The sequence below is a fragment of the Homalodisca vitripennis genome, chromosome 2 (genome assembly GCF_021130785.1).
Source record: "Homalodisca vitripennis isolate AUS2020 chromosome 2, UT_GWSS_2.1, whole genome shotgun sequence".
NCBI classification, from domain to species: Eukaryota; Metazoa; Arthropoda; class Insecta; order Hemiptera; family Cicadellidae; genus Homalodisca; species Homalodisca vitripennis.
Window position 1 is genome coordinate 111,356,613 of NC_060208.1, and position 27,857 is coordinate 111,384,469.

Sequence of the window (27,857 nt, forward strand, 5' to 3'; positions counted from 1 at the left end):
CAGAGGAAACCACCTGAAAAGAAAGGTTAAAGTTGAGTGATAAGCCAGTGAAAGTCCAAAGACGAACCAGAGAAGAGAGTGAAGGCTGAAGAGAAAACCAACTAAAGTTCTCAGAGTCAGAGAAGAAGTTGAAAGTTGAGGAGAAAACTGCAAAAGTTCAAGAAGAACAGGAGAAGAGGGTGAAAGAAGAGAAAAGCCGTTGAGAAGCCAGCAAAGCTTTCATCTTGAAGACCCAAAACAAGGCAAAAGCTACAGATACACCTATTAAGGACCTCAAAAGAATCATGAAAAGAAATTAAAAGAAAGAAAAGGCTCCAGAAAAGCCAACCAAACCACAAGAACCATCAGTAGTTAGTGACAAGAGGAAAGAAGAAATTTCGAGCTGCCGTCTGTATAAGAAAGTCAAGTTTTGAAGACCAAAGAGATGGATTCCCTATAATGTTCTCATTTCAATTCAAGATCCTCCACAAAGAGAGTTTGAAGAGTAAATTCATGTTTATTTTATGTACAAGGCTATAATACAAACTTTCATTCTATGCAGTAATTTTTAGAAAATAAAAAACACAAAATCACATATATTGTTTATTTGTGAATAATCCCTTGATGTATTAGTTAGAACAAAAAATTAATATTTTCACATACTCACAATAATGTTATAATCTAACTGTATCGATAACATTAACTGTTGTAGTATGTTCACAACTTAATAAGTTCTTTCTATCTCTACATTCACTAAGCATTTAAATGTTATTACTAACAATGTATGTTTTTTTATACATCACTAAGCCACTTAACTGATACAGGTGGTTAATTTCATTCATATTTGTACCAAATACAAAATTTATTTTTGTTTCATACAAAAATATTTATGCACAAGACAAGCCATTACACTTTAATTAAGATAAAACTCTAAATACCTATTTCAATAAACTGTACAATGATATTGTAAAAATTCAGAAATATTTTTAGTTTCTGAAATGTGTTTGCCATTAAAAATACTAAAAAAACTTTAAATTGATTTTGGATTTCTAATTGAAAGAATGTTGTAATAACATTTAACTTTTAAAGGATTAACTCTCTTGTGTTTTAGTAAAAAATTGCAGAAGCAATAAAATTTAAAAAAAAAAAAAATTAAAAATATTTCATTAAACAAAAATAATTTAATTTTCTCCACCAATTCAATTATATAACTGTTTCTAAATATTTATTCATAAATTTAAAATGCGTTTTAAAATATAAATGTTATTAGGTCCTGTAGAAGAATAGCAAGAAGAAGTGTCCTCTTTATAAGAAGGGAAAATATTTAAAAAATAATAATTTCTTAAGAGATGTCCAGAGGAATGCTATAGGTTAATAATGAATATTTATTTAATCTTTCAATAAACTGTCCCACTCGATATATATAGTATAGTGAACGGTAGGAGACGAGAAGTAGTGTTGGAGACGCATAATATGTTGCTTGTGTCTCAGAGTTCCGGTCCAGTTTCAAGTAGGGCACGAGCCAAGAAGTGTACATGGAAGACGTCATCGACACCCCGCAGTCAGATGTCTTCAAGGCATGTCAAGCTCTCGAAGAGAGTATCACAGTGGTGGAGGAGAGTGCTTCTGTAGGACGGACGGACTCGTGGCAGAGCAGCCGAGAGGTGATCGGTGGGGGAACACGACATTCGGCGATACAGTCGTCATCGTCAGGGGGTGTCACCATCGAGGAGATTGGCAGCAAGCAGTTGCATCAATGTCACAAGCGAGAGGGAGGTCCTCTAGCGGGAAACCCGTATTATTTTACAAAAACCATTGAGGGCATGTGCGATGAAACGTAAGTATTTTTATTGGGCAGAATGGGTGTGGAAAAAGAGATATCACAAAGAAATTTTGTATATAGTATTTTAAAATTGTAAATATTTTTTGAGCTTATTTGGATCAGTGGAATTTTTTTGGGTTTTCTGTTAGAATTAGATTTACATAAATCCCCTGTATAGTATTTAAACCTCAGGGTTTTTTTTATCAAAGTGTGTTTCAATAAAGACTGGCAGTATTGTGTTATAAGTTTACCTGTGCAAGCTCAGACTTGAACATTTAAGTATATATTTGAAATAGTCACTATCGTCAGGCAATACTGCCATCCAGGCGCATTTATCACTCAATTGAAAATGTATTCAACACCAACCTGTAAGATGAACCTTCAAATTCAAATCTAAAACCGTAACAGTTTAAAAAATGCCTAACTTTTTAGCTGCTTTAAGCCTTGAGATACCATCGGGGAGTCAGATCAAGGTTGCAATTGGATTTAAACAATGTTTTCTTCTACTTTATTTGGCAAAGTAACCCAAGTAGCTCCTGCACAGACAAGAAGAAACTGTATAATGTTCCTTGTGAAGTTTTCTTTTTTTATGTTTCTGTGGAGTATTATTCTTACATCAGATATTCACATTTTAATGTTCGCTATTTTTTTGATTGTCTTGTTCATACCAAATGTCTTTAACACTGGAAATTTTGTGTTTTCATTCTCTGTACTATGCAAGTCCAGAGTTCTTTGGTATTCTGTTATTCCTATTTTCAAGTTAAACATAAAATTGAGTCATGTACTGTTTGGATTAAGAACTTTAGATATCATACAAATATTTTTAAGGGTAAAAATTATACACATATTTCTTCTTTCCATTGCCATGTCCAATCTTAATTGCACTCTACTATTGAAAAACTCATATGTATATTATCTCCAATACTTCAACATTTCTCAGATGCTGCCACAGGCTTGTCTCACTTGTCAACTCAGATCTGATTCTAGCAGTCTTTACCTGGAACAACACTTGTATTTGGTTTGAGGTTCCAGTGTGAATTAACAAAGTTACTGTAGAATCGGTTTAAAAAAGGATTGGTTGAAGTGTTTATTTTAAGATATTACTATAATATTTTCCAGTATGAAGAATAAAATATGAATTGAGATTTTCATTTGTAAGTGAAGAAAGCATGGTGGATTTAATAAAAACAGTTCCCATAACAATAGTTCCATAATTTCCCAAACATCAGTTTAAAGCTACAGACCCTTCAGCCATTAAAGAAACTAAATCGTACTTTTTTTAAGTAAAGAGCTTATGGTGTTTTGAACAAATAGTATCAGTATATATGATTTCGGTATGTTTTAGTATGTGCAGAAGTAAATTTTGTGTCCCTTAAATAAATCCTCTGAAAAGTGTATAGGATTTTTACAGTGCAAACTTCACTTGTATTATGGTGGTGTCTAAAAATACATAAATATCTATTCCGATTCATGAACACTTACTAAAATGTTTAACACTTTTATAAATAAAAAAAAAATTTAGAGAATACTTTATTAAAACTTTAACAATTAGTTTTGTACCATTTTTAGTTTTTATGTGTACGTTTGGTATAAATACAATGTAACTAAAAAAAATCAATTTGAATTTTGACCTTTTTAAAAAAAATTTAATTTTAAAAAAAAAAACCATTGTTTAAAAACCAAAAATAAATAAATTAAAATATTAAGGGATAATTCGTATCAAATAATTTGATTCAAAAAAGTAAACCTTTTTTTAAATGTACAAAAAAAAAAAAGTTGGCTTTTCATCCACCTATTTTTTCTTTTGAGTTTAAATTTGAAAATATTAATTTTTTATTTTATTCAGATCCAGACTCAATCTAACAAAAAAAGCTTACCACCCGTTAACCTTTTAAAAATAAGTACTAAAGAAACACAAAATTCGAAAAAAAAAATGAATGGTTCTTTCAAAGGGAAAAAATTACCATTGCACACATTCCCCTCACCCCTTCCCAAACTTAACTACACTAACAATGAGAACGATTTAATTTCCTCACCCCCCCCCACCCCCCCCCCCCCCCACCCCCCCCCCCCCCCACCCCCCCCCCCCCCCACCCCCCCCCCCCCCCACCCCCCCCCCCCCCCACCCCCCCCCCAAGGTGATTAGAATCTTTTCATTCTCGGCTTTAAATGACCATTGTAAGCCTTTGTTTAGACAATTAAGAACCTTAAATGATGTAAACCAATATATATATATATATATATTTGTTACTTTACTGATTGTTAAACGTAATTTACACACACTTAAACTCAATAGAAACTTTCATTACAATACTAGAAATTCTCACTTAGTCCACCTAGAGTATAGTAGACTCAGTCTAACCCTGTCCTCTTTTGAACATGTTGGAATAACTCTATTTAATAAATTGCCTCTACTGGCTCATGAAGTAGACTATGATAGGTTCAAAAAGGTACTTTATATGTGGTTGACTGATAATCCTTTCTATAACTTGAAACAATGTTATCATAGCGACATTGTTAGAATTAAGTTTTAGCTATTGGACATTGTGATATACATACTTTTTATTTAATTGTTGATTGTACCTTCTGTAATCTAACTTCTTACCTTGTTAGTTGTTTTAATGTCTTTGACTGATCTATTGCCTGTTGAATGTGCTTAATGATCAAATAAATTTGAATTTGATTATATATGTAATACATTATTTTTTTCAAGATGTGCATATAATAATGGTATAAAGCACAATGTATAAACCATCAAAAATGAGTACACAAATCATGTTATAAAGTCTGGGACTGTCCCTGGTAAAGTGTGATATTATAATCACTACAATCTGAGATAGCCAATTTATTCTTCATTTTATGTAGGTAGTTTCAGAAAATACATAATGTTATCCTGATTCTCTTGAACAAAAATTATATGTATATATTGTAAAAACTACAAATAGTACACAGCAGGTTTAATTTTTTACTATAGGTATGATTATTTTTTTAAATTTACAAAAAATATAATTCTTATACTAAATGTTTCCAAAACATACCAAATATAGAGAATTATAAGCAATATTAAACAATAAATAAATTAATAACCCATTTCAAAATTTTTAATAGTGGTGGGAAGTAATCTATATATTACTATACATATAATTATTTCCAAAAATTAACAAAAAATTAATTTTTATACTAATTATTTCCAAAATATACCAAAATTTAGCCTAGTATAGCCTAAAACAAAGCTATAACGCACCATAAACCAACTTGATAAAACATACCCATGATATATCACTAAGTTTCTAAATGGCTAGATGAAGATAATCTTTCTGGCAAGTTTTATGATGTCACTATAACATCATGCTTATGGTGCTACAAAAGAGAGAAGTGTGGCTGTCAATGTGGATGAAGTTTGAGTTGGAGAAGTCAAGGTTCATTTAAAATTTACTGTCTGTTTATATTTTTAAATGATTGTTTTATTTTATTACATTTAGAGACCAAAAGTATATATAAATATGCTAGTGAGAGTTTTAGACTCTCTAAATATTAGCAAATCCTCTTGAATATCTGGAAAACAAGCTGATCTATAGACTTAAAATTTTGCATGAGGATTCATTTCTATAAAGGCAATATCGAGTTTGATTATAGCGCATGTCACTCCATGGAATTTGGCTGAGTGTAATCAAATATTTTTACATTGGTCTTAAGAGCAACCAAGATGGCAACAAGAAAATCACAGAATAAATAAATTTGTAAACAATTTAAGAACAATTATCACAATTTAGCATTGTACATACAGTAACACATTTAGCTATAGACTTGACTTTTTGCTTGCAGCCTCATTGAAGTTTGTTATTTGATATGTGGTGTGACCTACTCCTATCTTGTCTAATGTTATAATTTGTATTAAATATTAGAAATTACAATGAATCAGAGATAAAAGAAAGTAGTATATGCATGACTAAAAATTCTAAATTTGCATGCATTACAAAGAGAGATCTATTAAAATAATACCAACTTTTAGTAACAAATCTTAATCTAGCTATCATGATGTATCTAATGATTCACCTCCTGTATACAAAAATAAAATATTATCATGTAAAGCCATTGTGCCACGATATAGCTCTTTTATAATTAGCTATTTGTTAAAGAATTCAAAATTTCAAAAATAATTCCAATTCATTAAAGTGTGAAAATGTTTAAACTTGTAACTAGTTCAATACCAATATTACTCTACTTTGAAACTTTGCTACAGTGTGTCATCAACAAGAGTAAATTCAAGTATTCATTGAGAAATGTTTTTTAATTTAAGTACAGCTCTCAACATGGTCATTCAGTAAGCCTTTGTTAATATGTTGACTGCGGGAGACACTAATGTGTTATACTTTACAGACTTAATAGTCCAGATTGCTCGGTGTAGATGAACAGAGAAGGTGCTAACTTTATTAAACCAATAAGTTCCTTAGATAAAAGTATGATTTGTACTTGAAGAGTACTGTCTGCTGCAGTCAACATATTAAAAAAGGCTTACTGAATGACCATGTTGAAAACTGTACTTAAAATAAAAAAAACATTTCTCAATGAATACTTGAACTCAATCTCTTGTTGATGACACACTGTACCAACGTTTCAATGTAGAGTAATATTGGTATTGAAAAGAATTTATTGACACCAACATTAGAGTATGTGTTGTTGATGAAAAGCAGATTCAATTTTATAATACAATAAATCAAATCAAAAAAAGAGTTTATTGTGAGATAAAAAGGCACATAAATTTATACACCTACTAGGATACTTTATATTTTCAAAATATTGGAAAGCCAGAATTTTATTAAAAAATGGAATTTTAAAACAAAGTACATAGACATTTAGGATTAAAGTGCTAAACAAGAACAGTTTTACTTTCTTACATGCAAGCTACTAAACTTACGAAAAACAACTAAAATTTGTAGTAAGTACCGTTTTGATGTATAAGAAAACAAATAAATTTTTACAACAATTTTGTTCTTTTATGAAAGTCCACACTTTTACCTGAATTTTGATATAATGCATGGTAAATGTCATTGATATTAAGGCACTTATAATATTGAAAAACAATCTTTTGTATATTGTTGTCATAGAAGTTTGCCATTTGATTTAACAGTGACTGCAACAACATAATTTTGACACTACTATTATCATCATTGAAGCGCTGACCGTCTAGATGCTTCTTTTGTGGGTGCTAGATTAGGACCGTATGGAGACTTATCAAATTGTTCCCACCCATACATTGTGACGAGATCCTGAGTTAATGTTGCCTCATGTGAATGGGCATTATCATGCAGCAAAATTATTCTGTTTTCAATAGTTTAAAATTCAATTAAAATGTCACAGAGATCACTTCATGAAACTTCTCTGATTAAGAAGAATTGTGAATTTTCTATTAATTTTAACTCTTTTATTTACTTTCAGCACCAAATCGTCAGTGATTAAATTGATTTTGGGTTGCCAACAGTTGAAGTTAAATAGTGTGTGTTACACAGGACACTCACTTCATATACACACCTTGTATTAAATTACAAAATAAATATAATACATAAATTTATTAGGTAATAATTTTGTGTGTGTTCATTAGTAATTTAGTATAAAATCCCAAATGCCATCTTCCCTAGTCCAGTTTGACATTGTCTCAAAAGTTTTTTTTTAAACATATTAACATTTAACTTTAAAAAACAACAAAATCCTACTTGTCATGTGTGTTTCTTTTGTTCTTATGAGACTGAATTGTGTTTTGTTCTGTGACAAGTCCTCCTCATTAGAATGACGAGATTCGAATCTCAGCACTAACTGATTTGTAAAATCTTGTAGAGGCTGTGCTTGTGGCAGAATGAATTATTGCTTCTGTGGGAATAGTTTGAGATTAGAAAACAAATCCCTTGACACAAGCTGGGTCCCTCAGCAGTAGTGAGTGGTGTAGCTAAATGGTGACAAGGTGTCTAGGAGTCAGAAGTACCAGAAGACAGATGGAATTGAGGTGTGACAGCGAGTGATACCACATGGTGCATGGTGTCCCTCCTCCATATCTTTATCTAGGCCACACTTCTCTTTTAACTGCACATGACCCATTACATTAACTCCAAAAATTAATGAATTGCCAGCTCTAAAAAAAGTGTCAAGAGAATGAAAGACCACATCTATCAAAATATTATTACGTTTCATTGAAAGTTTACTATCTTTATTTTTCATCTACTTTGGAAAATTAGCACTTTAAAAGTTTATTTAAGAAATTTATTACATAATGCTCATGTAATTGTAGCCAGTTTTACTACACTCCAGTGTTTATGTTTTCTGGTACGATAGGTGTGTGTTATGTTTCAAAGTGTATGAATGGTTTGAACATTGCTATTTATGTACCTATATATAATACTTTGAAAATTGTACTGTCCAAAACTGTTTGCATTTCCAAATAATAGTCTAAATTTAGCTTTACAGATTTTTGGTCATACAAGTTAAATGTAACTTTAAACATATCGCTTTTTATGCGAATCAATATAAATCCCAAATTTTGATTTGTTGTAGCTACAAAAAGACCAAATCTGAAGTTAACCACAAAAGAAGCATCTAGATGGTCAGTGCTGCGATGATAATAATAATGTCAAAATTATGTTGTTGCAGTCAAACTTCTATGAAGACAATATACCAAAGATTGTTTTTCAATATTATAAGTGCCTTAACATCGATAACATTTACCATGCATTATATCAAAATGTAGGTAAAAGTGTAGACTTTCATAAAAGAATAAAATTGTTGCAAAAATTGATTTGTTTTCTTATATATCAAAAAGGTACTTACTACAAATTTTATTCATATTTCGTAAGTTTTAGTCTTTAATATAATTATCAATTTCTAATTTATTTTACTCTGATACATGACAAATCTCAGATTATACGTTGTTGTTTTATTTGTCAAATGTATTTGAACTGTATATTTTAATTATATGAATGTAACTTAGATTTTTAGGTTTAGCAGTAAGCCACCTGCCATAATATTATTATGCATTGTGATGCCCATGAATAAATAAATACTCAAAGTTTTGTTTTACTACATCCAATTCCAATTTTTATATATTTTAACTGTTTAGTGGTGAATTTTTGAATTTCCATTGCTTTAAATTATGATGCTGTAGACAAAAGTCTATATAATAATACAACTAATATAAGTCTATAATATAATATAAACACCATTTATATGTTTTAAAGCTTTCTTAAAAATTAAAAAATATATAGTAGGTAGATTGATCTTATAATATTCTTATAATATACTAACAAAATACTTTTAATGGGCTTTAATAAATTTTCTTTAAAATTAAATATCCTATAATAAATTAGTTGGAGCATATTGTGGCAAAATTATGTTGTGAATTTCTGTGTACTAAAAGAATGCTGCATACCAAAAAGTTATACTTCAAGTGGGAAAACACCAGCTTGAGAAGAACAATACTAAAGCAATCCCTCGGTTTCATAAGAAAAGATGCTTTAGTGGTTGTAAGAGGTTTCTCTCAAAGAGAATTATACAAATAACTTAATTAGGATTGATCTAAAATAGAATTAAATGTTGCATTGCCTTAAGTTAACTCAGATTGTCCATGAAGTGTTTAATTAAATTCAAATGGAATATTAATATCTACAAAATAATACTTCTTTAAATTATTTTTAATATTTATTTAGTTTTAATATACAATTGAAATTATCAGGATCCACATGACAAATATATCTTCCTAAATTCTCTGGCAGCTTGGTAACGCAAGTAAAATGATGTCTAAAACCCAAATTCCATAGAAATTCTAAAGAAATTAAATGCTATAGTTAGGCAATGTTATCCTTCTCATCTGCACTCATAATATAACTACATGACAAAAAATTACAATAATTGACCTTTACAATTTATAATTTTAGTGTAAAATCAATATCAATATATAATTTTAAAGGATATTTAACTGAATATTATTTATACAGGGTAGATTGTGTTCTATTGGAATTTGTTAGAGTAGTACACTTGCACTTGAGTGACATGGATACCTGCTATAATTAGCTTGTTGACAAGAGAGCCTGTGATATGTTCTTGGCTTGTGATTCGTACCGGTACAAAGTATCTGTCAAACTCTATTTGTGGTAACTTCTGTGGTGAACATATTGCAATTACTATTAAATATAATTATACTTGAATAGTTTAATAAATAGTTAAAAAGTACTCACTGCAGCTGGCTGGAAATTTTCACGATGGTATTAGATCAATATCAATGGTTTAGATTTAGCTTTTCATTTACATGATTTCATTTGATTTACATTTCATAAATTAGTTCTCAAATATGTGGTTGGCAAACAATTATTTAAAATTGGTTTTATTTAAAAAGCCTATTGGAAATTGTTATTTTACGTAACATAAATTACGGCTTAAAATTATTGAGAAAAGGTATTTTTTCTTTTAACAGTTATGAAATATCTGTACACATCTGTCTTAGTTTACAAATTATCAAAATGGACCTTTCAATAAAAATGTTTTTTGGCAAGAGTATTATTTTTAAGTTACTTACTTATCTAACAAGTGTTAACAGCACTGGACACCACCACACCTGTTAGGACACGCACAAGCACAAACTTGTTAGCGCTTGTTAGGGCGCGTACTGACCCTGAGCAGAAGCTGGTAGTCGTTGATGCGTTGCACGGGAAGCTTGAGGTGTTCGGAGAGACTCTTGTCGTCGCCAAGTTGTTGGCTGAGTTCCTGCAACACACACTGAGCTATACTGGGCTGCTCTCGCTTAGCTCTCGCTCACTCACACACTCCCGCACCCGCACACTCTGCACGCATTATGCAATGTTGAGTGGTGATGCCTTCAACCCGTGGTCTGTGGAATTTAATTAGATTGTTATTTTAATTTCAGTTAAGTATTATTCAAACTTTTTTGCAATCTGAAAAAATCTTCAAGATATGAAAGAGTAAGCTAGTTGAACAAGAATAATGGTTACCTAAAATATTCCATTTCAAAATCGTGCTAAGAATTATAGCATGTAGGGAACAATAATGTAAGAAAGAGAAAGTTCATTTTGCAGTCCCTTTCTGTTTCCCCATCTGATCAAGTTAAAAGTTTGCCATATTTTATGACTTAATTTTAAAGTAAAATATAATCATTTACTTTTGATCAAACAACAATCTGTAGCAATAGTAAATAGAGAAATAACTGTGTTTGAATCGTCATCATAGAGCAATTTCTGATTCAAACCAGATTCTTCCTTAGAAGATGGAAAGTAATGAATAAATCAAATTTAAGACAACCTACAGTACAGTCTAGAACATATAAAAAACCGTTTTCCTTCTGACTACCAAGAAAAAAGAGAACCATTTTATCCACATAAAATAAAAACTAGTTATCTCACCACATAAACTAATGTAATGATGGAATAAAAGCATTCATAGTTCCTACTAAGGCAAGGATTAGTTTGTATATTGTTTAAAATCATCTTCAATATTTATGTTTTATTATGCATGATTAATTAATTTGGAGGAGAGAGATTAAATATTTCACCCTTTCTACCAAATAGTAAAAAGAATATTTAAAAGATTTTAATCTAACCCATAGTTTGTTTTAATGCTCCACTACCACAGAAAGATAAGTTGTTATTACTGTACTATAATCATAAAACTATTTTACCTATCTCAAAAAGTAATATTTTAGATCAATATATATTTGCTATATACAAATGTAGCAGAGAACCAGGTATAGAGAGTAGTGGTATGAAAAGACCGTCCTACAAACATGAAGGCATGACTTCAAAAGATCAAATTTCACACAGTGACGCCAACTCGGTAAACACTACTGGTCTGTTCATTCTTGTGTTTACCAATGACGGAATACGACGGCCTAGGGTAACTAACAGTGAGGTAAAATCAGCGTCATTGGCGACACTGGAAACACCAGATCGTATTGGGAGATGCTATTTCCAGCGGTGTGGGCAGGTTGCCAGCCCTGACGTTGGTTGGCCAGCCCACAATTGCTGATACTGTCTTCTCACTCCTTTCGAATTTGCTGTCTAAATAATGTTCCTTCTATATATCACTAGTAGAGTAAGAGAAAAGATAACAGGTTTAAGGTGGAAAGAGATGCAAAGAAATTTAGTTTATATTTATTAGACTTATTGTAAATGCAATAAATGTGATCTTGATTTTGGGAAAATTTTCCTGAAAGAATTATATGAGTGAGTTAAAATTTTGATCTGCAAATACCAGAGTATAAATAAAACCCTCTACCCATGTGCTTAACAAGATATTTATTTTGATTAGCTTGTTTAATGTACCAGAAACAATAGTGCAGTTTCTGGACAAAGTGGTCCCTGTAAGACACTATATTTAATTCTAATCTTTCGAGACAAATTTTTCACAATTTGGAAGCACTAATGCCTGTGATATGATTTTATTCCCTACTTGAAAATCTCATATAAACCACGAAGGGTCCTATACAATTCTACAAAGTTAAAACAACTGAGAAATAAACTAATAAAGCTCTTGTCCCTCCCATTACATAACTATCAGATTCAATATAGTACTAGGTGGCGCAAAAAGGATGGTCGGATTTTAAATAACTATAACTCCATCAGTTTTACAAATTAATTTTATTCAATTACGTAACTAAATGCTCCCAGGCACCCAATTACAAGAAATAACCTCCAAAATTCATGTACGGAAAATAACTTCCGGAAGATGGTGTCCTTCCTCGGTGATGCATTCCACAAGTCTTTCCTTGAAATTTTCCATCACTTTCACTACAGTTTCTTCTTGAATTGCCATAATTTCCGCACTGATTGCCTCCTTCAGATCAATTAAGTTTCGGGGTTTGTTTACGTAGACTTTTGACTTTAGGTATCCCCAAAGAAAAAATTCACAGGCTGAGAGGTCAGGTAATCTAGCAGGCCAGTGGACATCTCCAAAACGCGAGATGATGTGGTGGGGGAACATCCGCCTTAAGACACACATGGAGTCATTGACTGTGTGGGCCATGGCCCCGTCCTGTTGAAACCAAAGTCGATCTCGATTTACACGTAACTCTCACAGTTTCGGCCCCAAAAAGCTACGTAGCATGTTAACGTAACGTTCCGAGTTCACAGTGACTGTAGCGTTGTTCTCCTCAAAAAAAATAAGGACCAACAATCCCCAATTTTGACATTCCACACCAGACTGTTACTTTAGCACTATGAAGAGGCTTTTGGTGCAATTCTCTGGGATTAGTTGCTGCTGCCCAATACCTACAGTTTTGTTTGTTGACATAGCCGTCTAAATGGAAATGGGCTTCATCTGACATTAAAAGCAAAACATCATTATTAGAGTACAAAATGTCCAACATTGTTTCACAAAATCGTCTTCGGTGCTCAAAATCATGATCATAGAGCTTTTGCGTGATCATAATTTTGTATGGGTGAAACTGTAACTCATGGCTTAAAATGCGCTGCAACGAACGACGGCTGAGGCCTAAAGTTTGAGCACGACGCCTGGTGGAACGACGCGGACTGTGAAGCATTGACGCTCTAACATTCTCAATGTTCTGTGGAGTAACTGCCGCACGTGGACGTCCAGTAGATTTACCACTCATGACAGACCCTGTTGTCCGGAATGCAGTCACCCAACGTGATATGGATCTGCGATCTGGAATGGGTTCATCACGCGCTACACCAAAACGTTGTCGAAACAATCGTTGCACAGTAATAAAAGATTCATTATTTCTGAAAAACTGTTCCACAGCAAAAAACACGATGCTCGACCGTCCACTGCGCCATCTCGTGGCAAACTGGGTGTAATGGCCGACTTGCAGACGGCCGGCAGTGGTCCCCCTCCTCACCTTCCACTGGTACTACGCAGTTCAAATCCGACTACCCTTTTTGCGCCACCCAGTATTTATTTACTATGTTAACTGATGACATATTTTTCCCAAGAACTCAAGAAGCAAGGCCCAAATGGTACTTTATAATAACAGGAATTTGTCCTGAAAAATTAAATCTCAGCCATGCTAATTTTGGTATGGGACAACATAAGAGAGGAAAGTCACCATCTCAGCCTCTTTGTTTTTTTTTATAATAATATTTATGATGATGATTATAATAATATTTTACACGTGTAATGCATGGCTTTATATTTCCAAAGCTAATTAATTATATGTGACTTTTGGAAAATTATACAATTTTAATACATGAATTATGGTTTGAACTACCTGACCATCCGCCTTACTCACCAGATCTAGCCCCAAGCAACTTTTTGTTCTCTCATCTAAAAATTGTGCCCAGAGGATAACAATTTTTGTCAAATGAAGAGGTAATCACCTTCGTGAACAATTATTTTGCAAAGAAAAATGCCACGTGCTATTTGGATGAGTTACAGAGAAGGCAACATCGCTGGGAGAAGTATGTAAAGTTATACAGAGACTATGTCAAAAAAATTAAAATGTTAAGAAAAAATGTTTTGGGTTAGGTCAGAAATTTTTCAGACCATCCAAGTACAAATGTAAAACAAATTGCTTAGATAGTTTTTATGTATTCAATGCATCAACCTTGTTTTCATGGATTCCTGTTTGATTCCATGTATTTTAAAGTTAGCTTTATGAAACAGGCTTCAAGTTTTAGATGCATGAATGAATACCTAAATAATTAATTAATGCATAGTTATGATAACATTTAGCTCACAAAGGTAAAACAAATATTTACAAAAACTGGATTTTACCACCAGACTGTATTAATTAGGGAACATGCCTTTTAAATGCTTTAGTTCCTGGCCCTAAATGTTAAGCTACAATGTTGACCAAACATAACATTTGTTAATGTTGCCAATTGCTATTATAAAAAATCTTTTATCTTAAATTGTTACCATTTATATTCGTTTTAATTCAATTAATTTTCAACACGTTTTTTATAAATTAATATATAAAGGAGTTAAGAGAAATGACTGTAAAATAACTGACATAAATTAACTAATACAAATTATATCAACATAAAAACCGAATACTATATTTCTTCCGTTTTATTGGTTTTGTATTAATTTATCAATAAAATTAAGTGATTCTTTAGTTATACCTATTAACCTATATCTTCATACACCTTCCCAACATGTAACTATAGTTTTGTAATTTTCACATGTTGGTGTAAAATGCAAACAAAATAAGTGCCAGAGTTAAACAAGTACTTGAGCTCAAAATAAATTTTATGGTGTTCTAAATGCAGAGAGATGCAGTTCAGTAATAGACTCAGTGCTATTGTAATAGTAAATAAGCTAACATTCTTGTGTATAGTACTATCTTAAACTTGAACAATCTGAATTTTACTTTTAACTTTGTTTTAATGTTTCATAAATTTGAAAAAACTTCATTTCATTTTAAAAATTAAAGTGTTCTCATTAGTTTTTTTATTTTTTTTTTATTTTTATTTTTTTTTTAAGGGAGAAGCCGATCTCCTTTTATGCTTTATTCTGCCCGTCCTCATGGGCCACTGGCCTGTGCCAGGATCTTATCAAACAGAATAAGGGGGAGAGTGATACAGTACAAGGTCGATGGTACTGATAAAAAGTGCAAAGGTCACAGACAGGATTCAACCTGCGCTATCTCTAACTCAGACTCAAAGTCCAACGTCTTAGACCACTCAGCTATCAGACCACTCAGCTATCGGCACTCCCAAGATATTAAGTAATCTGAACAATAATAATAATAGTTTAATAAAATAAATTTTGCTGTATCAGATAATAAAACAATCGCTGATATTCAAAATATATAATAGTCCTTAACAAGAATGTAACAAGTTGATCCTCCATTACAGGTCATCCTCCATCAATATTTTTGGTGGGAGGAGGGGAAACAACAAATTCCAATCTCCCATATACCATGCATATGAGGTATGAAAGATTCAATATCTCCATTTTGTCTATAGTACTGACATTTTAAAAGTAATGTAACCACAGTATTGAAACCACCCACCTGAACACACACTTACAGACGTATACTTTTTTAAATACAATAATCTTAGTTAATATATTTAAATATTACTGAGTTTATAAAAAAAATAAAATGAATACAGTTGTTTACCTAGAAAAACTTACTACATATGTAGAACTTTATGTAATAACCAATGTTATATATTTCTTAAATACTGTATCAAATGCAAGTCACAAAACTAAAAGTTTTAGAAACAACTTAAACAATATTTCAAAGCCTTAGAAATAATCCATACCAAAAAGAACTTATTAAAAGAATGTATTTATATTATTACATTTTAGATGTTATTGGTTCTTCAAATTAAGACTTGAACCTTCTTTTTCACAATTGAAATAATAAAGACGTAAATTCATCATGTTAGAGTGTCAAAACAACACACTCAATTTATCTCACCATTTTAGATTTTAATAACATTTAGTATACTTATAGTGAATTCTGAGATTAAGAAAATTACTACCTTTTACATTTTTACCTCAAACTGAAATGCGGCTATGTAAAGTTTCCAAAACTCACCAAAAATACATAAACAGACGTTTCTGAAATTGCTAAAGGAGTTCTCCTAATTGACCTAGAGAAGGTGTAATTTTTCAGCATTTTTTATGCTCTTTCTAGTGATATATAACGCAATACAGGTTATAATAAATTGGGGTAGTGATCCATTTGTAAAAGAAACATTTGTCTAAATAATATCTGTCAAGACAAATTAAAAAAAAAAAAAAAAAAAACAATCTGAAGTGACAGATAAAATATTCAAGCGAGGAAAGCACAAAGAATCATCATCACTGCAGTATTTATGGTGCGTCAAAGCTTTAAGTAATGAGTTGCAGCCGGCTGCCAGAATTGTCAATACATCAAAGTGAACTTTTAAAGACTGCAATAAACGCAACGTTAACCCATTCCGTGCACTGCCTTGCAGTTTATTTATAGACATACATTTTATTTATTGTGTCACAGCTGGTGCCATCGGAATACAGACGAGTACACTACATAGGCGGCTGCCAACTCATTACTCGGCTGCTGTAGCTTGCACAAACAAACCCCGTCTACATAACGCCACTCCCACGTCAGTCTTGGCCGTCTGCTGTCACAACAGTGTAAACACGTCCGACATTGCTTTCTGGTATTTTAATCTCATAAACAGCTCATTAAGTGATATTACTATTATTATCATACAAAGAAAGGTCAAACACTGAAACGTAGTGTTACTGTTTTCTTGTTTCACTGAACGATGGCAAATGTCCGGAAAAAATCCTGTTTCCTTCACAAACACTGAACTTTCACCAATTTATTTAAGAGACAATGGAAGCCCTTTCAAAAAATGTAATATACAAATTTATGATGTATTTAGGATGTAAAATTAATTCTCTACTGCAGGAAGATTGGGGAAATGGTTAACCACATTGTACATGAGTAAATACCCTTTGGAGTTTTATCTGGCAGATTGCTTTTGATAATCATAAAATTTGCTGCATTTTAAAATGTTCATACAATGTGTGCAGTGCAATCTCGTGTCATATGGAGCGTATTTGTATTTTTTTTTAAATATAAATTAAGATATAATATTTATCCTTAGACTCCATGAAGATACATTTATTAAAAGTATAATTTTATTTATTTATCTTAGTTTTTAGACTTAAATGGGCATTTTCATAAAAACATCGTGATAATAAATTATCTAAGTTTCCGGATTCACACGCATAACAATTAAAAAATATTTCAGTCATGCTGTGAAGAGCCATTACAAGTCATAAGATATTGACTTTGTCAGTTTCTCTTCAATGAAGATGACTCCACTGAGAAACCGCAACATTTGTGCTAGCAATGTTTTAATGAGGTGTGAACTGAAAAATTTAAAAGGTAGCCATAATTGATTCACTTATATAGTAGACCGAACATACGAGTAGTTTACAAAAAGTACTTTAAAAAAAATGCTCTAGAATTTTCATACTTTCCATTCTATATTTTTCAATATTTTCTAATTCTACATACAAAAACACAGTATGTAGTTTGAATACATATCTTGTTGAGACCCAAGCCCAGATATAGAGCTTTTAGTAGTGAGAACTTGTTCAATAATGGAAGGTTATGTTAGTATCATATATTCCCGTAAACCACAAAATAATACATTTCTAAATCTGACATTTTGATAAACAATCCCATAATATATTATTTTATTTACTGGTGATTATACAAATTACAAAATTAACTTGCCTTTTATACAATATTACACTATACCAAATTACTGTAATGTCTGATTAACTGTAAAAATCAAATCCTAGAATAAAATCAACAAAATCTGGCATAAAAATTTCATCTTTTCAAGTGCTTTCAAGTGCAACTCTGTTCACATTGTTACTAGTCAGATCAGAATTGTCAAATTGAAGATCAAAGTTTACACTATTTGAGCCCTTGGGTTTGACTTTATGTCTGTCTAAACGATAACCAAAGAATTAGCTGTTTGGTCCTGCTGATTTAAGCTATTAATCAAACAAACTTCTTATTTCCAAAAAGACTTTATGTGCAGTACAAAGAGTTTATAGTATAGTTGAACAACATACAGGGCTGCAGATCAATGTCCAATGGAAGAATCCTATATTTGCTTCAATCTGTCATTGGGCCACTCTCTTAACCAAAAGTGCCAGTCGTTCTTACAAGTTGAACTTGAAAAGTGCCATATACTGTAACTATCCACGAATGCCAAGGAAAAATACCACTTTTACAGTAGTTACTAAAACTTCCATAACATTTTTACAAAAAGTATGTTCTGTAGGAACAAAATTTAAAATTTTTATTAGTTTCAAACTTGAAACAACTTGTATTTTAAAATTAAGCAGTTTGTAAAATTATGAACAAAACTGAACAACTATAAATGATTTCACTATGAAAACTTGTGTTTTTTATTGCTTTAAATATTGATAACATTAATAAAATACTATAGAGCATGCTATAATTAGTTGTTTTTTCCAAATTAAAAGTCCAAGTTAAGAAATAAAATAATGCTTCATATTACTGATAAAAATGTTATTTGCTACCAATTAATTATAATATGAAATAAAAAAAAAAAACACTAATTTCTTATAGTATGTTTACTGATTGGTGAAATACTTCCTCACTGAGACATTTAAATACAAATATAAAACAAATTAAATCACTTTAAGAATATAGCAAAACAATACACCAATAAACAATAAAAGAACTATAATGAAAAAAAAAACACACTCTATGTGCGTTTACACATTTAATGTTATGATATAGTAGCTGCATAGTACACCAGCTGACACCACAGACCTACAAACTGCAGTTATGTGCATCAGTATTAATACTATGAAAACTGAAAATTGTATTTAATAGTATTTTAAATAACAAAGACTAGTTAATTTACTTCTATGAAACACAGATTTCGGATTTAATAAACAAATCAATGTGTCTGTACATTAAGTGTGAAACAACAATATATAGTTGCAAGACGATTTTTAACAAACACTTGCATAACAATATACATTTGTAGGGTACTTAAAGGGTTATGTATTCTCCTTCACATCAATTGGCTTTGTTGTCCTATTCATCTCTGCAGAATAGGTTTCTTCTAAATTAGCCTACCTGTTTGTAAACCTAACTATACTTTGTTGAGAGAATTTTCAGTTGTGAAAGTTCGAGCAATAAGTTGTATGGTTTTATCCATTTGCAGAGTCTTTTGGTGCCATTCAGAACCTGGTAAGGCTTATACTCAACAGGATCGTAATGAGTTCTTCCTTTTTAGCTTATTGCAAGATATCCTCTCAGCTTCAGTTTTTCTTGATCTTGTCTGCCACATCTCTTATTTAGCGAAGCTTTCTAAGGATCACTTGACACTAGATAGTAACAAGACTATGCAGGTATTCACATTCTTCCTACACATTATTCATTTGTGACTTGACATCCTGTCATAATTTGGCTAAATAGTCTATGTGGATTTCCCATTCAAACCATCCAAGTATAGCCTGTACCTGTCATCATCCAACATTCTGAGAGCCAGATAAAAAATTTTCATTAGCAAATCAAATACTATATAAAAATTAATATCTAACCAAATCCAAAATATTCTATATTCAGACAAATGTTTGATCAGTGGTCAAAGGTAAATATTAACTGTTGACCCATCCCGTCTCTTTTTATTTATCAACAATTTGAATCACAGACCAGTACTAAACCCAAGGAGAGCTGTTCCCAGAATGCAACGGAATTTCTGGCTATTTGCGGTTCTCGGCCCTGGACCAGACCAAACATGTCAGGTTGGGTTATTTAGCTGATCGGTGCAACAACACCCTTCTTGCCTACCACACTGTTCCACAATAGCTTCTATGTGACCCCAAAAACTCCAGTGATCTAATATTTAATGATTGGTGAAAATAATTCAGACAGATAAGTTTTCATACACAATAGCTGGACCCCATGCAAGGTGCATTGTTATCATAAAAATTCCAATTTGATTTCTTACTAAATTAATTTTACTAAAATAAGTTTGCTACTCCATTTTAAGGCTTTATGTGCAAGGTAGATATAGGCTGGGGTACACACACGAAGCTATTGTTCACACTATTGACACAAAGTTATTTTTTGTATGATTCGTTTGCTTTTTTAATTTTAATAATAAAGATTCTGTGACTTTGTATGATAAAAATACTAATTTATTTCCTAGACATTTTCTCTCAATATACAGTGGAACCCTCGATAGCACGAATGACTACGTGATTCTAAATAAATTTCTGCTATTGAGGTTCTTCTTACCAAGAGGAAGACACTCAAACTTCGTGGTATTGAAATTTGCCACTGGGATATAAATACTAACAATGCTAACAAATAAGTACCATTTTATTATAAAACTGTATTCTTTTTCCAAAATACTGCTTTTGGAATAAAATAGCTGTACTCAAGTAAAATAGTACATATAATAAATTAAAAATTCCATCACTATATTCCAGTGGTTTTAGCAACATACAACCAAACTACAAAACAAATAAAACAGTATTCCTTCGGATATAGAAAAAAGGTTTTAAAAATAAATGTAATATTATTAGAGTTAATGATTTATTTTCATTTAAGTATGCATCAAAAACAAAACAAAACCCAAAAATACACCCATAGCCTTAATCCTGGGTGTTATAATGTCTTCATAAATTTCAATAGGCTTACCAGTACTGCAGCTAGCACTTCATCACTAATTTTAGTTTGCTCACTTGATGTGATTTTTAGTTTATCGAACATGCAATCAAGTTCCACTAAGGATTTAATAACACTTTCACTCATTAAAATTTTTGTAAAGAATACAAATATGAAAACATTCAGTTCATCACATGTATCCTTCACATGGGTATCCTTCATCAAGGGTTGGATTGATCACATTCACCATCTTCCACCTCATCTTCTTTTCCATCCCAATTACAGTCAGGGTCTGCCAATACTGAAGATGAATGTCAGATTCAGAGAATTCATCACAACAGCATTATCATTGTCTAAGGTTATGAACTCATCAAAGTCCATGTCAAAGTTACCCAGTTCCGTGGAATATCACTTTACGGGTGGTCGATCTGAGCCTTGTTCAATTTCAGCTTCAGTGTCTTAAGCCGCTCTTTATGAAGCAGTTGTTAGAAATTTTACATTCATTTACATTTTACCATGCTTTTGTTACCATCCACAAGGCACTGAATAAATCAATTTTGATGGGATCATGCATTGTTACCATCCACAAGGCACTGAATAAATCAATTTTGATGGGATCATGCATTCTAAGTCACAGAGAAACTGATAAATAACCTTCTGTCAATAGTGAACTTAGAAATTCTGTATCCCCGTGTGTATTCTGTGAAGCCGTGTTTGGTGGTAAGAATTTGATTTTGATGTCTGTCAATTTAGGAAGGCAACATGAGCCATGCAATTGTCAATGAACAATACAATTCTTTTTAATTTTTTTCATTTATCTGTTGAGGCTTTTAAGCCAGGAACTAAAAGCTTCACTGTCCATCCATGCCTTTTTTGTTTAACATGTAGCCTGTTGGAAGGTTTTTTACATTATTAAAACCTCTTGAGTTTTTAGATATTCTAATAACTAACGGCTTCAGTTAGACTGCCCTGTGCTATTTGTGCTCAGCAAGATTGTTATTTGAAATTTTATCCAGCATACACTTGAAAAATAGGACAGTTTGATCAGCATTTAAAATGTCTTCTGTTTCATACTCTGTAAGTTCAAAAAGTTGTCTTTTTACTCAACACAAACTCCTCCATCATCCACACTTGCACTTTCGTCACACAATTTTCAAAAAAAAGATTTCATTTCTATTGTTTTAATTTTGTAGCCATCCATTACTTGCTTGGAAACACTCATTTAACAATTTTAAAATGCAGCCTTCAATATCCACAAATTTACTAGACTTCAAACTTTTACACTTCTTAGTAAGTTTTAGTTCTTAGTAATAATAGTAAACAAAGTACTACAAGCAATATTAAACTCTGGCAATATCTACTTTCTCTTTTCTTAACATTTTTAATAACTTTACGTTTAAATTCCACACTAAGCGTGGTACACTTTTTCTGATTTTCTGACAATAATGTTCGTAATGGGCCTCCAATATGAAAAATAACTCTGAGCCCAGTAAGGTCTATGAAGTATGGAAATTTGGAACATTGCTATCTAGATCTGTCGCTGAGTCATTGTTTCTTCACCATATTTCAGCGTATCAAGGTTATTGTGTGCGAATTCCATCTTATAGAGGTATACTTAATGTTATAGATTTCACAATAATGAAATTTTGTATTATAAAGGTCTGTTGTGTCTGCCTGGGATGATCAAAACTTCATCTTATAGAGGTTACCAATCAAAAAACTTTATGTTATAGATGCATTTTTTACATTGAGAGTTACTGGGAATTCAAGGGGACCTAAAAACTTTCATGCTACCTAGAATTTCAAATTATTCAGGTTTGAGCTATCGAGGTTCTATTTCTGTGGAAGTTTTTATTTCACCATCTCCAAACATACAAAAGATATGAATTTGCAAACGCTCACTGACAATCTGGTTGGAAATGCAACATTTTACTTTTACATGCATGTTTTCCTTTATTTTGATATTTCAGGAGCGTCAAAAATTAAACAGAAACTGGTTTAGCTACTCATAGGTAAAGTGTTTCGGATGGTTTGAACAAAGACACTTTTTAATATACCGGATTTCAGTTTGGGGATTCAAACCCAATAATCTCTATTATTTTCTGTTAATGTAAGAGGGAATATCAACCTTATTTTTTTATTATAATATGCAGAATGTTTGGAAAATATAGACCAAACCTTCGAGAATTTGGAAAATTTTGGTTAAAAATAATTTTATCTACCATCATGTCACCTACTTTATAACATTTTTGAAATTCCACCCTTATCTACCGTTGTGATGGCTTTACTACATATTGTATATTTTCTCTTTGTAATCTTATATCAATAGTTTTTCTTCTTGGGAATTCCTTATAATCAAGTTTCTTCATTAATACAAATTCTTTGACTTACAACATTCACACCAAATTGACCAAACTGGCAATGAAAAAACATAAAATTTAAATTTATGTTATATTTTATTTTCACAGATATTCATAATTTCATAAACGTTTAATACTAAAAAGAAAGAGAGTTTTAATAAAATGATGAAATGCACAAGTCTATAACAAGCAATCTTTGTATAGCTTCCAAGTATCATAATTTGTCACACAAGCTTGCCTGCTGCACCACACCTGCCTCACCATTGAGCTGATCAAAGGTTTGTCCTGAACTAATGAAGATTTATCATTTATAAATCAATGTTTATATGAGTTCAAAATGTTAAGATTTTAAGGAATTACTATGATTTAGTACCAGTTATTAAAAGTATACTCTTGAAAGAGGATTTTATTACGTTTCCCAAACAGTTTGCGGGGGGAGGGAGAAATTCATGAATACACTGCTGAAATCTTGTGAATGTGAATGGATCATACTTTGGCCATGAAGGTGTGGTATTTTGTATTGAAATATGTATTTTTAGCATGCTACCAAAATATAAAAGGCTAATATTCCCTTTGTTTCTATCAGTTATTGATCTATCAATGATCACATTTACTAATAAAAATGTACTACATTTTATTTCTTGTGAAAAACACATTCTGAAATCTTGTAAAATAAATAAAATTATAGAAAAGTCTCCTAAAATTTCATAATAGGAAAATATAATGCTGTTCTGTATTGTAATTAAGAAAACTATGTAAGGTGAAATAGAAAACTATCTTTTGATATTTCAGTTCGGTGAAATTGAAATTTGTAAAGTAGAATATACTCCTCTCCTTAGAGTGATGATAGACTACAAACTGAACTAGAAAGATTAAGTTACAAAAACTTCCATCATCTAGTTATTGATAAGAACACTAAAATGTAGTCTTGATTCTAAACTCACTGAAGACTGTTTACTTTTGGGTGTTTTCATTTGCGATTGAGCTATGACATACTAATCTGGTGCTATTGTACTCAATTGCTGGAAATATTCAAAGTCCAATAAGAATTAGGTTAGAACATTATAGAATAAACCATTCTTGTTCAAAGTTGTTTTGCAATTAGGAATTTTAATGGCTCCATCATTATAAATAACATTTTGATGTTATTCCTTTTTCAAGATTTCATTGAGTCATTTTTTCTCAGAAAAGATACATTTTATCACTTTAATACAGTCTAAGGAGGAGAAAATTTGGGGACCAGATACGTTACCTCCACTTGTATGAGAGGGGGATGTGCAGTCTGGTGCATGTAAAAATAGACTAAAGATTTCTTTATTCTCAGAAGCTGTTGAGCTTGACTAGTAACATGACCAAGTTACTGATCTTACAGTAATTTACCAGTATGTAGTGTCTAGAGGTGAAACTCAGTTTAGCGGTTAACTATCTGAATTTCACTTATTTTTTTATTGCAAAGTATCCTTTCAGTGCATAAACAATCAATAAGTACTATAATAGACTTCTGTTATTTGCTATAGTTTGCCAAGAACACTTTGATCAAGAGTTAAAACCAGAATCGAGAGGAGTGCCAAAGGCCACTGAAATGCAATAAAACTGTGATTCACGCGACAGAAGATCCGTTTTATTTATCACTGAGACAGCCCCTGTTTACAGATTTGTGTAAAACAGCTGCAAGATATTTCCAACCTAACCAACTAAAAATTGCTCAAATGTGTAGTTTAAAAAAATATTCCCTTCCCCCTAAGATATTAGTATAAGAGAAAATAACTCAATAATAAATAAAAGTAATAACAATTTTATTCTAGTATAAATACTCAATTGTTCCCACCACAGAGTAATTCTATAGTTTTGAATACGGTATTGTTTATCAGAGTGTGAGTGTGCATTTTACAGTTTATTTTTGTGTTATTTATACCACTTAGAGGTTTAATGCTGGTAAAATGGCATAATCTGATTTTATCTATTGACTTCTGTTCAAAAGTTATATACTTTATCTTGATTTAGAATAAAATGTAACTTAAACTTTTACAGGCTATTCTGATATATAAAAATAAAAAGAATTAATTAATTAAATTTATAACACATAAAGCACATTTAGTGTACATGGCTTGCACCACATCTGCACAACATTCTGTTAAGAAAAAGATTTGAATTCGGTTTTATAAAGAGTTAAATTTTAACAATCATGGAAGCCCAAAGCATGACCTCCTCAAATAAAGTGTCAGAAGACTAAAAATAGAATGTTTTAAATACGGTATGTATTTTGATATTTTTGTATTAATGTAGTAGTATTACTAACAATCAAAAGGCAATGTGTTTAGAATGTGAATGTTGAGTTTAGCTTCAGTTCACCTTCCTCTTAAGTGCAGCATCTGAAATCTGATGCTGTTGCAGACTTGACTCATGAAATTTAGTCACGTTCATCTGAAGGGATCCAAAGATAGTCGGCAACGAAGAATGAAGATGCTCAAAACGAACCTCCTGCATTATTTCGACATTAGATATATCCAGCTTGCAAATAGTGAAATCTAGATGAAAAGGTTTGGTCTCATCAGGTGCACAATTGAGTGGACTACAATATTGACTGACACGATCATATACATATGAGTAGAAGTCTGGGTGTCTCTTATGTCAAAACGATGTGGAGGGTTCATTTTGAGCTTCTTCGTTCTCCGTCCCCCACTATCTTTGGATCCCTTCAGACAAACATGACTCTAGAGGAAGATGAACTTGAGCTAAACTCAGCATTCACAAGGAGTCAGTCCTTCTCACCATAGCTGTTATTTGGAGTTTAGAATGTAATAATTCACAAACACTTAAAGTATTACAATTCCAATTATGATGCTAGAAATTGATTAGCTGCAAACAATGAAGGCTGCTTTATTAATATGATTATCAGTAAATTACGAAAGCACAAAACGTTGATCCGTATTTGATTTGGTTATCACTGTTGAGTGTAATATGCAATTAATTGACTATATTAAATTTCTTTCATTAATTACATTACCTTATAATTTTCATTTTCATTAATCCAAAAATGATTCTGATATTTAATTAGTTTTCAGTATACATTTTTTTCAAAAGTAAGTATATGTTAAATCACATTCATTTGAGTTAATAAATCAAAACCAATCTAGGCAGACTTAGTTATATATTTGCTTTATACTAAAAATTTAGATCTTATTCTACTTTTAAGATGGTAAAACCAATTTTCATTTATGATTTTTATTTTTTTTTAATTTTTTAGTAAAAGTTTAGTAACATGTTGACTCCTCAGATGCTTTATTGTGTAGTATAATGCTATGAATAGTCAAGGATCACTCAGTATAGCAAAGTGAATGTGTCAACTACATTTTTATAGCTAGACAGTTATATACTTTTTTGTACAGCAGTTTAATACATTCACTGTGGGAGATGCCTTAAAGCTGCAGTGAAAATGTTAAAATACTTATCCAAAAGATAATGAAAATTTTTTTTCACTCAACAAGAAATCGTACGCATTTAAAGTATTAATTGGGGCATCTTTATATCAAGTCCTCAACAAAACGGCTGCAGATAAATGTGTGGTTTTAAAACAATATCTATATTAAAGATGATTAAAGAGAATGGCAGGCATATTTCATACCATATAATCTCCATAAGTAATATTAAATAAATATGTCATATGATTAAGACAAGAGCCCTTAAAACATATTTCCTATGTCATAATTTATTTACACACAGTAAGTTCCACATCATAATCGTAACACTTTTCTTGGGACTGACTACATTTCCAAAATTCATAATTACAATTTTGTGAGGTCATAATTTTTTCTATTTTTCCTACCTTTAGGTAAGCTATATTAAATGGCTGTAATTCTGAAATAAAAACATTATTTGCACCACCTTAAATTGCAGTATTTTAAATACTATTTTTATTATTAATGTTTAATGTTAAGTACCCGACAAGTAGAATCATGTCCCCATCTATCTGTTTGTCCGTCCCTGTAATAACTCTTGTTAGAAAGGTCCTAGAGACTAGAAACTTGGTACATAGGTTCCTCTTGGTCCAAAGAAGAACTCTGTTGGTTAAAATTAAAATTCTAACACTGTTTCATTGATGTTACGAATAACCGTGATGGCAACGATAAAATCATAGAACAAACAAATCTATAAACAAACTTAGTACAATCATATGGCATTTCACTATGTAACATAGTAACATATGAGATTAAGTTACTTTATTGTATTATTGGCATGTTCCTTTGAGTCCTTCAGTTCTATAAAGATAATACAGCAAATCACACATTCATTAGCATGAAACCTATACTTGTGTTATGATGTTATATATTCCAATTAAGTATTTGCCTTTGTCGAACAATTATTTTATTAATTGTGAAGTATTATAGTGTATTTAAAAGGGCTTTTCTGTGTTAGTTCTTCATTTTCATACTTTTGCTATTATAGAGATGTAACAGCTCAGGGTAATTTTAGTTCATTTAGAAAGCCGTTACATCTCAACAATAGGCAAGGTCTGAAAATGAAGATATAACATAAAAAAGACTTAGAAACACGTCAGCATTAAGAA

General features: G+C 31.4%; 1 protein-coding gene across 1 annotated transcript in view; it reads left to right on the forward strand.

Moving 5' to 3' along the window:
• The first annotated feature begins 1,514 nt into the window (after nt 1–1,514).
• LOC124355768 overlaps nt 1,515–27,857 on the forward strand; it is a 75,389-nt gene continuing 49,046 nt past the window's right edge. The window contains exons 1-3 of the mRNA XM_046806923.1: nt 1,515–1,816; nt 2,742–2,812; nt 10,374–10,548. Coding sequence (XP_046662879.1) covers nt 1,515–1,816; nt 2,742–2,812; nt 10,374–10,548 — 548 coding nt within the window. The remainder of the gene's footprint in view (nt 1,817–2,741; nt 2,813–10,373; nt 10,549–27,857) is intronic.